The sequence below is a fragment of the Phyllostomus hastatus genome, unplaced genomic scaffold, assembly GCF_019186645.2.
Source record: "Phyllostomus hastatus isolate PE091 unplaced genomic scaffold, TTU_PhHast_1.1 phas_contig_283, whole genome shotgun sequence".
NCBI lineage: Eukaryota > Metazoa > Chordata > Mammalia > Chiroptera > Phyllostomidae > Phyllostomus > Phyllostomus hastatus.
Window position 1 is genome coordinate 17,266,289 of NW_025333833.1, and position 15,644 is coordinate 17,281,932.

The following is a 15,644-nucleotide window of genomic DNA, read 5'->3' on the forward strand; positions in this document are numbered from 1 at the left end:
CTGAGAATCCGGGGAGTCTCTTATGCCCATTTTGTTTCATCTCTGAGGTGAAGTGATTTCAGTAAAGAACAAAAGCCAGTTGGCTGTCTCTGGGCCTTATAAGTGTGGGAAACCCATACCTACAGATTTCCCATGGACCACGCACAAGGTGCTGCCCTGGGTGGTCCTGGAAGGCATTCTGCCTGTCTGCAGGTCACGATCTGAATCTAAGCTTTTTCTTTTTTTCTTTTTTTAAAGATTTTATTTATTTATTTTTAGAGAGGGGAGGGAGGGAGAAAAAGGGAGGGAAGCATCCATGTGTGGTTGCCTCTCACGCCCCCCCTACTGGCGACCTGGTCTGCAACCCAAGCATGTGCCCTGATTGGAAATCAAACTGGAGACCCTTTGTTTCCCAGGCTGGCGCTCAATCCACCGAGCACCACCAGCCAGAGCTGAATCTGAGCTTTTTCATGGCAATAGTTTTTACGCAATGGAAGGAAGGAGTGTTATCTGTTTATTCTACTGCTGCTCTTGTTGTTCCCTTTTTCATTCTACTACTTGCTGTAGATGAATATGGCCTACTAGCTTCTTGAAGAGAAGGTGGGACTCAACAGTCTCTCCTCCTGCAGTCAGGTGGGCTTTGGGGGAATGGAGTGAACAAGGGAACACAGTAGGCTGCTTTGTGTCTTTGGAGCAGCTGCAGAGGAGTTCAGTCTTGTTGCTTGTTTTTAAAAATCTCATTGCAGTCAACTCACAACTCATCCTTTGTGGCTGCTTGTCTTTCAGTTAATTTATTAAAAATGCATGCATTCATATAAAATGGGGAGAGTTATACTATGTATCCTATAGGATAGTTATACGAAGTAAGTCAATGTATGCAAGACTAAGTTCGGACTGTTTAGCATATTGCCAGTGCTTAACAAATTAATGTTGCTATTAGTCGGTGGGATGGGGTTGATAGGTCAGGGTCTATATTACAACTTTTCCATCAAAATAAACTTCTAAATGGCATGATAGTTATTTTAGTGATTTCTAATTTCTGTAGTCGAAGAAGTGCTAGATCTTCTAAAGTGAGTCTAGAAATACAAACACCTAGGGGTAAATTGCATTCTATTAGTTTTCATTATTTCAGGTGTCCTTGGCCTTTCTCTGACTTTCCCCCACCCCCGGGGTCAGCACGCCCAGAAGCATGGGCGGGGCCTCATCTGCCTGCTCTCCTTCAGCTGACACAGCTATTCTGGTCAGAAACCCTTTTACTTGCTTGTGGGCAGCTTTCCACAGAGAGGGCGCTGCCCCATCTTTATTAACCCTCACCTACAGGTGACTGCTCTGACATTTCAGACCCTTTCCTGCCTTTCCGCTGAGGGCAAATAATCTCTCCCTCCTCTCTCTCTCTCTCTCCCCCCATCTCTCCCCATCTCTCCATTTCTCCATCTCCCTCCATCTCCCTCTTTTGGCTGGAGAACAAGGTGACTACCGCTCAGGTAACAACTAATGCTTTTGTGAGCATTAACCCTGTGTCAGTGCATCCTCTCCACTGTACCGGTGAAGAGAGGTCACTAGGTCACAGAGCGATCAGAGCACGCCAGAGACAGGGCCTGGCTCCAACCTGAGAATTTCTTATCTCTATAGCTTCTCGTACTCCCCAAAGTTGTAGTTACTGATTATTTTAGCCACACGGAGTGGTGGCTGTCCTTGCTTACTTCTGCCTGCTTCCAGAAAGTTTAGAACCGTATCTACCCAAAGCCCCTTAACAGAGCCATCATTGCCTTGGGACATTCCTACGGGGACTTATCCTCAGGGGACAGATGGCAGCAGAGGGGAGCTCTGTTTATGATGGTTGCTTCCTGGAATGGAAGAGTCTAGAATGATTAGTGGTCTCATCACCACTCACTGCTGAGGCTTCAAGGGCTTTAGATCTGTCTGTGAAGACGGGACAGGGTTAAACCATGGGCCCTATTAAAGCTGATATGTTGACCTTTCTTCTAGCTGAAAGGGGGTCCTTATTGTCTTTTTTTTTTTAGATTTTATTTACTTATTTTTTAGAGAGGGAAGGGAGGGAGAAAGAGAGAGAGAGAAACATCAATGTGGGGTTACTGGGGGCCATGGCCTGCAACCCAGGCATGTACCCTGACTGGGAATTGAATCTGCGACACTTTGCTTCGAAGCCCACGCTCAATCCACTGAGCTATGCCAGCCAGGGCTCCTTATTGTCTTGAATGCAGGAACCTGTGAAGTTGTGGCCATGCTACCTCTCTGAGAGTATCTTGTTTCTCTACGTCTGATTCTCCTCGCCCATTTCTCAAAGCTCCGTGTGTCTCTCTGTCCAGTAGCCCAGACACCTGCAAGTGTGCTGGGGCTCAGCACTCCTCACAGCCTGCTCCAGGGCCCCCGTGACCCCTCAGGAGTGTTCCCAGTGGCCTGCCTGGCTCTTGTCCTTGCAGGTGAGCTAGTCCTGAGTGTGTGAAAACATCACACCTTCCCCAAGTCTCCCAGGTGTCTGCCTTTCACTCTGCCAGGCCCCCCAGACTCCCGGGAACCTTTCACACATCCAAACCAGCTGCTTGAGCCTTCCCTGCCGGCCAGCCCGAGGGAGGCCTCAAGGTCATACCACAAATTCCTGGGGCTTGTCAGGAGATTGCCCTTGTGAGGGCTTCTGCCTTCTTCCTTGAAGCTTGGGTTTGGGTGATGATGAGACTGAAGTGGATTACGTTTGGGGAAGGAGGAAGTGTGTCTTTTAAAGCCAAACTAGACTGCATAGGGAGTGATCTGTGTCTCTCTCGTCCTTTACATAGCGAGCGTGATCACATGTGTCAGGAGGCTCCAGTTGTGTTCTCAGATGTGACTAGTTGAGGCGATGCTTTTGTAATGTCAGCACTGGTTCACATCTGAAGCTCTGGCTGGGCAGTGACAAGTGGGCCAATGCTCTAGTCAGGCCCCAGTGCCGAAGGCTCGTACAGACACGAGAGTCATTGGGGTTTTCACCTGCACCAGACCCCGATGTGCTGTTGTCTCTGAGAATTTAAATGAAATTAGCCTAAAGCATGTTAAGGGCATGGCTAATTCTGCATCGGTATCAGAGCTGCAGGCACAAGACAACTTTATCGCTCCCTTTAAGCTGAGACTCAGTTCTGGCTAGGCTGCTTGGGCTCCTTGCATTGTCCTGGAAGAAGGAAACCTGATAGGATTCTGAGAAAGACAGAGACACGGCTTGATAAAACCAGATTCTCTCTTCTGCGTCCTTTGGTTTTTAATTGGCCAGTGGTACGGTTTTGATTTTCAGTGCCTCTAGAAAGCAAAAGAGCCTGATGTGTATATTATCACAACAGTTGATTATGTGATGGTGGGAGCTGCAAACAAAAAGAAAGCAGGTGGTTTTAAGCAATATTTCTAAACTTCCTTCAATGACAGTTTTCTACAGAAACTGCAGATGTGCCTTTTGTATACATCATTGGATTAAACAAACGGAAGGTCGCAAGCGATCCCGTCTACTCTGTGACCACATCCTCCCCCTGAATGTGGTCAACGGGCATTTAAATGAACTGGGAAAATATTCCCGATACACACAACCACCACAGCACCTGTGCTAAGTCTGTGTTTATAGTGGCAGCTCACTTATGTTCGCCACTGCATCGTAGTCGCCTGCTGGCTATGTTTTTTCTGTGGCCTGACTGTAGGTAAAGTGAGGGCAGGAGACTGCATTTTCCTTGTTTTTCTATCACCAATAGTTCTCGGCTATGTCCTCCTGTACTAGGTTTTCAGGAAATGATTGCTGAATTGAATTAAACAAGGCCTACAGTAAAGTCTTGAAGCAATCGAAGGGCAGCCAATTATACTTAAGCTTCAGTGAGTAACTTCCAGTAAGATCTGGGTTGCCAGTTTATTCCATTATGCAGTTGATGAAGCATTTGTTCTTGAAGTCACCTCTGTTTTAAAGACAACTAGCAAACCAAGCTCTGTTAACAAAATAGTGAATTCTTATAACAGACCGCTGGACTTCCTCTGGGCACAACTTCTCCATGTGAGTAAGTCTCAGAGGGAAGTGCGGGAAGGAGCGGGGAGGATGCAGAGAGGAGCAATCGTGAGTCACGTGAGGTGGAAAGCAATCAAAACGTTGACCTGCAGCATTTGCTATGGACCCTGTCATGTCTCCACACAAGCCTGGAAGCCTGGGGGAAGTATTCAAGGGCCTGAGAGACTGAGGAGTTCTTTTTAATAACACATCGTCACCAGTCTGTGACAGTGTCATTTCCACACCTATGGCAGAAAAAAAAATTGAGCAGAAAATTGTTGAATCTGGCTAGCTGAGCAGGCAAGATACAGTCTAAGCTAATGGAATGATTTATTTAGTCTGGGTGAATAGGTAAAACTCAATATTCGCACAGAAATGATTCTGATCATTATCGAATGCCCATTTCGATTGGAATTGCATCAATACCACCAGAACTGAGGTTACTTAGACTTCAGAAGGCTTCCTTCCAGGCAGAGGTGTTGGCCGTCAGTGGTGGGCTGACCCGCACAGGTTCTTGCCATCCCTTCATCCATGTTGACTCAGCTGGAAATTCTTAGTTCTTCATAACTTTAAGGTTGTCATAAAGAACTCTCTGGAACCAGTTGGAACTCGAGATAGGTTTTCTGATACAAGAAGTCTCTGGGGAAATGTGATGTGCCACCATATGGTGCTATTGCCTTTTTTATACTAAAATTAAAAAAAAACCTTTAGAGTATTCTGTTTTATTTATTGCATATACTGAACTTCAGGCAAATAAGAAAAAAATCAATAGCTTGAGATGCTTTTAAACAGCTGGAAATCCAGTGGCTGGTGCAATAAGAGAGAACTTACACAAGACTGTGTAATAGAATATCAGTGTGAACACAGATAAATAACACAGTGAGGAAGTGTGTGTCTTATATTGCTCCAAAGCCTCCTTAAAGTGAGAAAAAAATTCCTAATAATCCAAACTCCTTAATTCAGTTTAGGAAATGTTTGAGACCCTTTCTGAGAAGGTGCTGGCTTCAGACCCTGTGTGGGTATATTAGTTCCCTAGGGCGCCATGACGTATTAGCACAAAGTGGGTGGCTTCGTACAACAGAAACTTACTCTGTCGCAGTTCTGGAGGCTCTGTGCTCTGAAAGCAAGGTGTCCATAAGGCCATGCTCTCTCCGAAGGCTCTAGGAGAGACCCTGTTCCATGCCGCCTTCTCAGCTCCTGGTGTTGCCAGTAATCCTTCTCATTCCTTGGCTTAAATCACATCCCTGGTGAGCACATGGGGCTCTCTCTCTCTCTCTGTGTCTACTTCTTCTCTTCTTATAAAAATACCGTCATACTGTATTAAGGGCCCAGTGTATGACCCCATCTTAACTAACTGCACCTTCAATGACCCTATTTACAAATGAGGTCACATTCTGAGGTTCTGGAAAGGACATGAATTTGGTGGGACACTATTCAACCCAATACAGGAGGCTTCTAACATGAATACCAAGTGAGTCCAGTCTTCAGGAAGACGTGGTTAGAAAACTACAAAGCAAAGCAATGTGTTTAAGTGGTAATAGGTATAGATTACCACAGACATTTGGAGGAGTGAGTGATTGGTTGGGACTACAGGGGAGTCATGGAGGGCTTTCGTGGCAGACCTGAAATACTGCTAGTATCATAGAAGCAGGACTGAAAGACTAGCTACCAGTTGGAAACAGGGAAGCCCAAGCGTTCAGCTCAAACATTCTGGACTGAGGGGCCAGTCTGAGCAGGCAAAGAGATACAAGTGTGCATCTACTGTGTGGGATGCTTGAGACAACTGGTGTGTATGGCCAGGGGTTAGCATGGCCTTTGGGGAGTAGTCGCCATGTGTTGTTGTGGCCATTGGGAAGGGAGGGAGAATGCAGAAGGGTTGAAGTACAGGTGAGCAGTAAGAAAGGTGATGGGGGCCCAATTGTTCGGCTCCATTAGTGACTGCCACAGAATGGGGTCTTCAAGTAGTAGTTAAGGAGAGCTGGAATGACTATTCTTCAGGGGCACTCGAGGAGATCTTGCTGGACTCAGGGGAGCTGGACTTCGATGCCCCCATCAGCTCTCAAGTTCTGTGACTCTTAGTAGAAATATCTTTTCGCTAATCATATCATGCCTCTTTCACTGGTTATTATGCTTTTGCTTCCTCCCTCTTTTCTTTCTATCAAGCATCTCCCATGGGCCAAGCACTGGAGATACAACAGTGAGCGAGAAGACAAACACAGCATCATTCTATTCTCTCTCTTCCCTGTAGCGTCAGCACGGGAGGACATAGCAGGTTCTTGGGGCATGGTGCTTTGAACCGAGTCTGAGTGAGGGAAAATGACAAGGCAGTTTGGGCTTGGGTAGGAAGCTCTGCTTCAGAGTGGAGCCGCTTTGAAAGATGGCTTCAGGAACCTCCTTATGAGGAGGTGGAGGGTAGGTGGCAGCTTACAAGTGTTTGATGCCTGAGTCATCAAAAAGGCCCCTTTGCCTCCCAAAATATCTGCTTCACCCAGGCTGTTGGTGCTTTTTAAATTCCATTATTGGAAGTTAGTTTTCCTCTGTTAAAATGCAAATGCCCTGTAGAGAGAGGTTTCCATTTATCGTCATCAGTCTTTTGCATCTTAATGTGAGGGATTTTGTCCGTCTTTCCTGCATGGCAGGTTTTGGAGGAAAGCACACGGAGGGAAAAGGGGACCCTGGGAGGAGTACTAGACATGCCGAAGGTCAGTTTTGTCAAGGTTGTCAGTTTGGATGAATTGACCCTTGGCTTAGAAAAACCCATTATTATCCATTTGCTGGTATATGTTGGAAAACAAATGATTTTTTTCTGTTGTATGTATTGTGGCTATGAAACTCCCCCACCCTCATCCTAACACAAACAATTTGGGTAGACTCCTCTGTTCCTTCTTGACAAGGCTGCACTACATATGGTTTGTGTGCTCACAGGTCAGGGAAGGCCAGTGACACAGCTGCTGTAACAAATATCCCCAGAGTTTCAGTGGCTGATTCCAGAGGTTTCTTCTTTTGTCCACATTTCAATATGATTCAAGCTCACTGGAGGGAAGAGGGTGTTCCACAGAGTCTTCTAGGGACCAGTGGCATGGGAGGGATGTTGCATTCCAAGAACTTGTCATTTTTCTGAGAAAACAGGATCTCAGTTTTTCTTAGCTACTTCTTGAATTAATTTTTATCTTAAAAAACTGTTTTTAAATGTATTTTTCTAATTATAAAAGTAATAATTTCAGTCATAAAAATCAAGTAAATATATATAAGTATAACAAAAATATATACAAATATAACAAAACATTTCCTGTAATTCCCTATCTTGACAATGAAGTCATAACCATCAGTAGTGTTTTATGTCTTTTTGTGTGTCTTTCTGACCATTTTTCAACATATAATTATTTGTATACTTGTGCACAATATAATTGGAATGAAAGATTATACCGTATGAAATAAATGCAATGCAACCCTTAAATATTTCACATTACTTAATATGAAATATTACACAATCCTTAAAATTGTTTTAAAATAACTCACGACATGGAAAAATGCTCATATATTTGTGTAGTTCTGCATAATATAATTAGATTTAAATTCTCATTTTATTTGTCTTTTTTCCTTTTTTTCCCCTTTGTAATGGAAGTAGGCAAAAAGTTAATGAAATTCTCCCACCCATACACCTTGGAGTAAAATTCTAATTTTGCTGTGAATAAGTGCACAAATACCTATGAGCATTTTTCCATATCATGTCTTACGTTAGAACAATGTTTAAGGGTTGCGCAATACCGCATCTCGCGGAAATTCACTGTGCTGAAGGGAACAGCCTGGTGGGGAGGGGAGAAGGGGACGTGAGGGAGTGGTGTGTTTGTTCCTGGCCCTGACTCTGTGCTCCTCTTCTCCCAGGGCATCAGCAGCCTGTTCAGCTCCCTGAAAGTCGTCCGGCTGCTCCGTCTGGGGCGAGTGGCCCGTAAACTGGACCACTACATTGAATACGGAGCTGCTGTGCTGGTCCTGCTGGTGTGTGTGTTCGGGCTGGCTGCTCACTGGATGGCCTGCATTTGGTACAGCATTGGGGACTATGAGATCTTCGATGAGGACACCAAGACCATCCGCAACAACAGCTGGCTCTACCAGCTGGCGATGGACATTGGCACCCCTTACCAGTTTAATGGGTCTGGCTCAGGGAAGTGGGAAGGTGGTCCCAGCAAGAATTCTGTCTACATCTCCTCGTTGTATTTCACCATGACCAGCCTCACCAGCGTGGGCTTTGGAAACATCGCCCCATCCACAGACATCGAGAAGATCTTTGCAGTGGCAATCATGATGATTGGCTGTAAGTACCGGGGGCTGGGGCGGGAGGCATAGTACTTGGTCCTCCGTTCTCTCAGAGATGGAGATAGGGCAGTGGCTACTGTGCCTGCAGGATCAGGGGTGTAAAACCTGAAAATGTGGGAGACATTTTTTTAAAGACCAGCTTTACAGTTTTCCTGATAATTAAAAAAGTACATGTTTACTGCAAAGACACTTAGAAAATACTAAAAAAAGCACAAAATAGCAGAGAAAGGCGATCTGCCTCCCTGTCAGGGGTAACTATCATCACCTTTTGGTCTCTCCTTTAAAGATCATTTTCTATCCATGTCTGAACACATAGAGATAGATTTTTATAAAGTTAAATACGTATGCTACACATTCTGTTTGGTAAACTGCTTGTCCATAGAACAGGGAGTCAAGGAAGACTTTCCAGGTCAATTTAAGCTTAGTTCTGGATCTGCACCATTCAGCATGGCACCAAAAAGAGAAAGTAGAAAAAGAGGATGTGAAATATCTCATTAATTAACTTTCATATTGATTATGCATTAAGCAATAGTATTTTTGATATAGTGGGTTAAATAAAATATTCTATTACAATCGATTTCATATTTCTTTTTGCCCTTGTAATGTGGCTCCTCGGAGAATTTTGCATTTTATTTCTGTCACACAGTGCTGATCCAGGTCAACATTGTTGATGTCTGCTTGATGGCTAAGGAATGTTCCAAGTCCAAAGACATCTAAACACAAAACAACGCAAAAAAAAAAAAAAAGGCTTTTGTTCAGTTGAGAAGTAATAGGTTATCGGATTAACTTGACTGGACTGAAAAACAAAAACTACCCTAGTTCTTGAGGAAGGTACTAAAATCTCAATAACTTACCCACTGACCATGGAGGAGCTGTTTGTTACTGACTATAGCCTTAGGCTGAAAACAATGGGCTACCTTCCCTAAAGGGACCCACAGGGGAGGAGTGGGCCCAACAGGGCTGGGGAAAGCACATGAACTTGAGTGGATTGGACTCACGGTGAACCTGCCAAGTGTGCCAAGTGCATATCAGTGACAAATTGTAACATGGGAGAGGACAGTCCTCCCATGAAGCATCAATTTGGATAGTAGTTTGGTCTCACGTGATGAAGCTGGATTCTGGGTCCAGCAGGCAGAAACCCTTTTGTTTGGTGTAGTCCTCAGAGTGGAGTTGATGCATTTCTTGTTAAATCAGTCAGGGAATTCTAAGACCAGGGAAACCTGAGGCTTCAGTTTGTCCTGCTTTGTCCAACCCAGGAGAGATTCGGCGCCCTCTTGTACGGTTGGACTTCACCCCTAACAGTCACATTTGCAGCCAGCTTCCTCCTTTTTGGCAAGCACGTCATCGTGCCTGATGCAGTCCTATCGCAAAAGTCCCCGGTCAAGGCACAGAGCTCGCCTCTGAGTATTTACTCAGTGTGTCCAAGGGGTCATTGGTTCACGGGAAGTGTGTACTGATGGAGGTTTTGGGTTTACTTCTTACTTTAAAATGGGTTTTAATAGAGATGATTGCCTGACCATGGGAGAGAGTGTTAAGTGTCTGTGGGTAGCTAATCGTTTTAGCTTAATTAGAACTTGAGGTGCTTTCTCCTGTCGTGTAAAAGGACTTAAGATCTTTGCTCTTCTAGGACTATTTCAGCCTCAAAAGTACCAGTTTTCTAGGCAACGCTTGTAGCACTTATGCGAGTCTGGGGGCATCCGCTAAACAACCAGACGCAGTGTGTTCAGCCCACAATTTCTGTCCCTTAAAAGGAGAGATGAGACACTCTGCCAGTTGAAATATCTCATAATATCCATTACAGAAAATTTGTTAAGAGTCGGTTAGAAAATGGGCCCCATTTCATGGGCTCCCCAAGGGTTTTCAAATACGAGAGCTCCTTGAAACTTTTTACCTGGCGTGAAAGAGAAAAGAAAGTAGTTCTGGTGGGCCTATAATAAAGATAGGCAGTGTGTTTTTCCAAAACCGTTCTTCCACAGAGAGCATAATTCCCTGGGTATGGGCTCCAAGGAAAACCTCAAAGAATTATTTCCACTTCTTTTCTCTCCCCGCTCTCTCAGAGCTGGGCATTGTTTCCATTCCTTTAAATAAAGGGTAATACCAGGTAGCCGCCTCTGCAGCCAAGTCTGATGTTTAGAAGGCAAGTCTGCGTAACAGCGACACCACTTCCTGAACAGTTATTTGTTAGTCGCTGTGCCAAGCGCTCTACACACGATTTCTGCTGCCCACAAGACTTCCATACCCGAGAGGTTATTTTCCCCACGTTACGAGGAATGGAAGCTCCAAGACGCTGACTCACTTTCCCAGGAATGTGAGGCTGGTAAGCAGGAGAGACAGGGGTCAGCCTCAGGCCTCCCTGAGTTAGGAGGCTGGCTCCTCTGTGGACCCCCTGTGCTCATGTGCTCTGAGACCAGCTTCTCCAGCTGACATACCAGCACCTGGAAAATTCTCTCCATAAACGTTAACAAGCCAGCAGCCCTGCACTGGAAACTTTTCGTGTTCTTGTTTATTGCTGTGTTCATTTAAGAACAAGATTATGGTACAGACTTGGGGGACCAGGTGTTCCAGAAACCAGCTATTTTTCAGCAACCTGTCACAGTTATAGCTGTTCCACTTTCTGCGTGACACGTCTGACAAATTCTTGTACTAACAACGAAGTCATTGCACTCTGCGCAACGTGGTAGCAATCATCCTGGTAAACTCACATTCGTTCCGAACAGCCCTTGTTTGGGATAAGTGCTGATGTCTTACTAGATTTGTGGGGTCCTCTTTTATCTTGCCCTGCCCTTGTGTGGACATGTGCACACCTGTGTCCTTACCGCATGGCTCACAGGGTTGGACTGGCCCCAGCATCGGCACCTCCGGCGACAGGGAGCACTGACCAATCCTGCGGTATGTCACGGTGCCAGAGCCTCTCTCTCCCCGTCACCCTGGCAGTCAGGCCCTAAGGGGCTTGGACAGACACAGGCCAGTTTGCTTTTGAAGTACGGGTTGCATTTTGTGATGTTTTCCCTCTTTGCATTGAATTTCACATGTGTTGGTGATATTATTTTTTGGCTATGCTGTTGCAGTGTATTAGCCATAATGTAGGTTATCCAGAAGTCTTCTGTTGCTTCTCATCTCTGCTCTCCGGCACTGAATATCTCATTATAACTCGGCTAATTCCCCAGAGGGTGCGAGGAAGCAGGAAAACTAAGTATTTTCATTTTTTCCTATCTTTCTGAGGTGGAAAGTATTGGGTAAAATGAGTTTTTGTGATAAGCTGTGGGTATTGTTGATTTACAGTGTCTCCGAATGCCTGGTTTTATGTCTAACTTCCATTCTGGGGTCTTGTCCTGGGCTAGGGGCAAGCCAGCCCCTGCTTGATCTCCCTGCCCTCATGGGGTCTCCAGTGGTCTCCGGAGTCCCCTGTGAGTGGACGCCTTACATCTTCTTGCACATTTCCTGCATGTTGCTGATGCTGAATGAAGCACAAGCAGCTCTTTCCCTTTGCGTGACACCGGGGAGAGGCTGTCCCCCTTTTTAACAGGCACATACTAAGTGCTTCCCCAACACACCCCTACTATGTGCTACAGATTTGGAGACTACCACTGTGGGTGGCGCTCTCAGGACGTCTGCAGTCTGATGGTGGTGGGGTCTGTGGGAAGGACAGAGACAGGCCCTGCCCCGCACCAGCCAGTGACTCAGGCCCAGAGATGGAGCCCTTGCTGCGGGCCCAGCCTCCCCGGCCTCTGAGGGATCCTCAGGGAAGGAGGGACTGTCAGGGGGAAGAGCTCCTGTGTCTGGGAGGTCTCGATCTCAGGTCAGGGACACGACCCTGTCTTGGGGAGCTCTCCAGGGAGAATTTCATGGTGAAGAGACATTTTCACTTTTTAAAATAAGCTTCACACTTTTCTGATTCTCTCTTCATAATGTCACGGCTGTCATCCTGTCATAATAATTAAGCCCCACTTATTTTCTTTCTCTCTGACAATGGCAGGGAGTCTAGACACTACACTCCCACTCCAGACAGCCCCCCAAACACTGAGCTTTTGGTCTCCCACCTCAGCACTGCATGACACCTGCCTCTTTGAACTCAGTTTTTCTTCCCAGTCCTTCCCACCTCAGCTCCTTCACATCAGAGCAGGATGTCGGTGCCGAAGGGACCCTTGGGAGCATCTCTTGAGTCTGGAAGACCCCCTCCCCTTGTCCTCCCGCTGGGCCAGATCTCATCCTGATCAGTGCTTCAGCCAGCCCCCCGCCCCCACCCCAGGCCTGGGAGCTCCCAGGGAGCAGTGGGCCCACCCCTCATGGTTTGGTTATGTCATCTTCTCTCCCGGGGAAAGGGACACTAGTGACTTGTACCCCGGGCCTTTGACCCACTCCCTCACCCACTTGGAGAATGCTTTGTGGTCTCCCTTCCACTTAGATTATTTGCAAGATGCTCTGAACATTTCTCTGCCTCCTTCATGATCTTATTTAAATATTTCTCACTTCTTCTCATTTCACTTTTGCTGAATATGCCTTTTTGCATTCCATACCAATATACTGGTTTTCAAAAAGGATACGGGGCACGTCTTCCAGGAGGTGCAAAAGATACTCTTAGGAGACCTTAGACACGTGGTAGCTGCTTGATACATATTTATGGACTTGCTGAATCTGAACAATTGGGAAGGCGCTGGAGTTCTGGAGCTGGCCTGCAGCGTTACTGGCCACGCTTCTTTATTTGGTAGGACATGGTGTTCTGATGCTGGGCAGAGACAGAGAGGAATAGCAGCATCAACAAGGCGTAGGTTTCCTGAAAGGTTAGGGTTGGTCTGGCTGCTCTGCAGTCATCAGAGATGCAGGCTTCTTGCTGTCTTCAGCGCATGACTTCCATATCTGGATCCAAGGTGGCTGTTCCAGGTTCAGCCATATGTTCTTTTTCTGGAAAGCAGAAAGAAAGGGAAGGGGAAGGCTGGCTGAATTCTTTCACTTTGAGAACAAGGCTATTACCATGTTACCTTTATTCGTATCACATTGGCTAGAACTTGGTAGCCTGGCCACACCTAGCTGCAAAGGATACTGGGAAATCTAGTCTTTATTCTGGGTGGTCACGTGCTCAGTTCATGTGCAGGGTTCGTAGAGCAGAGCTTCACCCCTCTGGGGTATTCAACCAGTGGTAGCTGTCACCTGCCCCTCCATTTCCTCTTATAGCATATTTCTAGGACCCATAAAACAATAAGCCCTGGCTGGTGTGGCTCAGTGGATTGAGTGCTGGCTTGTGAACCAAAGGGTCACCAGTTTGATTCCCAGTCAGGGCACATGCCTGGGCTGTAGGTCAGGTTCCCAATGGAGGGCGTGCAAGAGGCAACCACACATTGATGTTTCTCTCTCCCTCTCTTTGTCCATCCCTTCCCTTCTCTAAAAATAAATAAACAAATAAATAAATAATAATAAATAAATCATCTTAAAAAAGTGATGTTCCTCAAAATCATTGGGTATGCTTGTCTTTCAGGGAATTTGAACCTACATAAAACATCAGGTACATTGCAGCATTTAATGTGGATGTGAGTTTCCCTAGATATAATGCTTCTTAAAACAATGGCCTGACTGCAAAGCAGTCTAGGGGAAGCTCTTAAAGGAAGAAGAAGTCGTTTCATGTGGTCAGGGAGGCCTCCCAGGCATCGTTGTCCCGGCCCAACTGGCAGGGTCTTCACTGAGCAGGAAACGGTGCCGAAGGGAGGGAGAGTGCCCCACCCCCTGGAGGGAAGGAGCTAGAAACACACACGCTCTGAGCACCCAAGACGTGCTGGGAACTTTTCCTTACCCAACAACTGCATAATAGGCTCTGTGTCCCTGTTTTGCAGATAGGGAAACTGAGGTTTAGAGACACAAAGTAACTTACCCAAGGTCACAGGATGAGTGGTGGCTGAATTGGGTTTTGAACCAAGTTTATGTGCCATCAAAGCTTTACTTTGTTGTGTTGCTTTCCTTGCTGATTGTTTTGGGGTGTGGGAGGGGCACGTGTTCTCTGTGATGTGGGTGGTGTTGGGGGGTGGGGGCGGCAGGGAAAGAAGGGGGCGGCAGAAAGATCGAAGAGAAGGGCTGTTTTCCTGGAAGCCTTCTCTATTACTTTGAATGATAGCTGTAGTGACAGATGTCTGATTATGTGTCTTGTGGGAAGGCATTCTCCTTGTTCATAGCCGGATTACTGCACCGTGCAGAATAATTTACAGTGAAATGTAAGATGTTAGATGTAAAATGTAACATGTTAGATGTTAGAAAGCTCTGCCAGTGGGAAGCCACTGGATGAGGGGTATTATCTCTAACCTTACAGATATCCACACCATTTGCAAAGTTCCTTTCTAAAATATAATTTTCATCCAAATAGAAATTGTTATTTAGAGATGTTTCTATCATCAAATCTTTGTTTCTATTTTGTTTATCTGTCTGTCTTCTTGGAAACTCTGAATACTTCCTGGGGTAGGTAGTATTCTTCCATTCGTTTAAATGAGAAAATTGTGGAGTAGAGTAAGTCCTCACCTAACGCCACTGATAGATTTTGCAACTCTAAGCAAAATGACATATAACGATGAAAACAATATTACTATAGGCTCATTGGTATAAACAAGAGTTAAGTTCCTATGGCATTTCATTGACATTACAATGAAATGACATTGAGCCCTGGCTGGCGTAGTTCGGTGGATTGAGCGTGGGCTGCAAACCAAAGTGTCGCAGGTTCTATTCCCAGTCAGGGCACATGCCTGGGTTGCAGGCCATGACCCCCAGCAACCGCACATTGATGTTTCTCTCCCTCTCTCTTTCTCCCTCCCTTCCCTCTCTAAAAATAAATAAATAAAATCTTAAAAAAAAGAGTCAGTGCCCTCAACAGTTTAAAAAAAATGACATTGAACAAATTGACATCATTCGAGGACCTGCCGCAATGTGCTGGAGGTCACACAGCTGGTGACCATAAATCGCCATGTATAACGTGCTCCTGTGTATAATACACACTCACATTTTTGGCCCAAACTTTTGGGGAAAAATCTTTTGTTTTAATTTTTTAATTCAATTTATTATTTACTTATATTTAGAAACAAAACTGATTATCCTATTCCAGGGTATTATTTTGCATCCAGATATCATTATTGTTTTCTAGAGTTATACTTTTAATGCATAAGCATAAATAAAGGAATTAAAAACATGTGTATAGATACAGAATTATTACTACTCATGTATAATGCACATCTTTATTTTTCCCCCTCAAATATCTGGGCAAAAAGTGCGCATCATACTTGGCAAAATACGGTAGATGCAGACCTGGGCTGAAGTTCCTGTCATCTGCACTCTCAGTTAGGTGCTCTCCCTGCTCTTCCAG

General features: G+C 45.5%; 1 protein-coding gene across 2 annotated transcripts in view; it reads left to right on the plus strand.

The window, feature by feature from the left end:
* KCNH1 (potassium voltage-gated channel subfamily H member 1) overlaps window positions 1–15,644 on the plus strand; it is a 318,994-nt gene that overhangs the window by 118,304 nt on the left and 185,046 nt on the right. For both annotated transcript variants that reach the window (XM_045838602.1, XM_045838604.1), the window contains exon 7: window positions 7,877–8,306. In XM_045838602.1, the coding sequence (XP_045694558.1) occupies window positions 7,877–8,306 (430 nt within the window). The remainder of the gene's footprint in view (window positions 1–7,876; window positions 8,307–15,644) is intronic.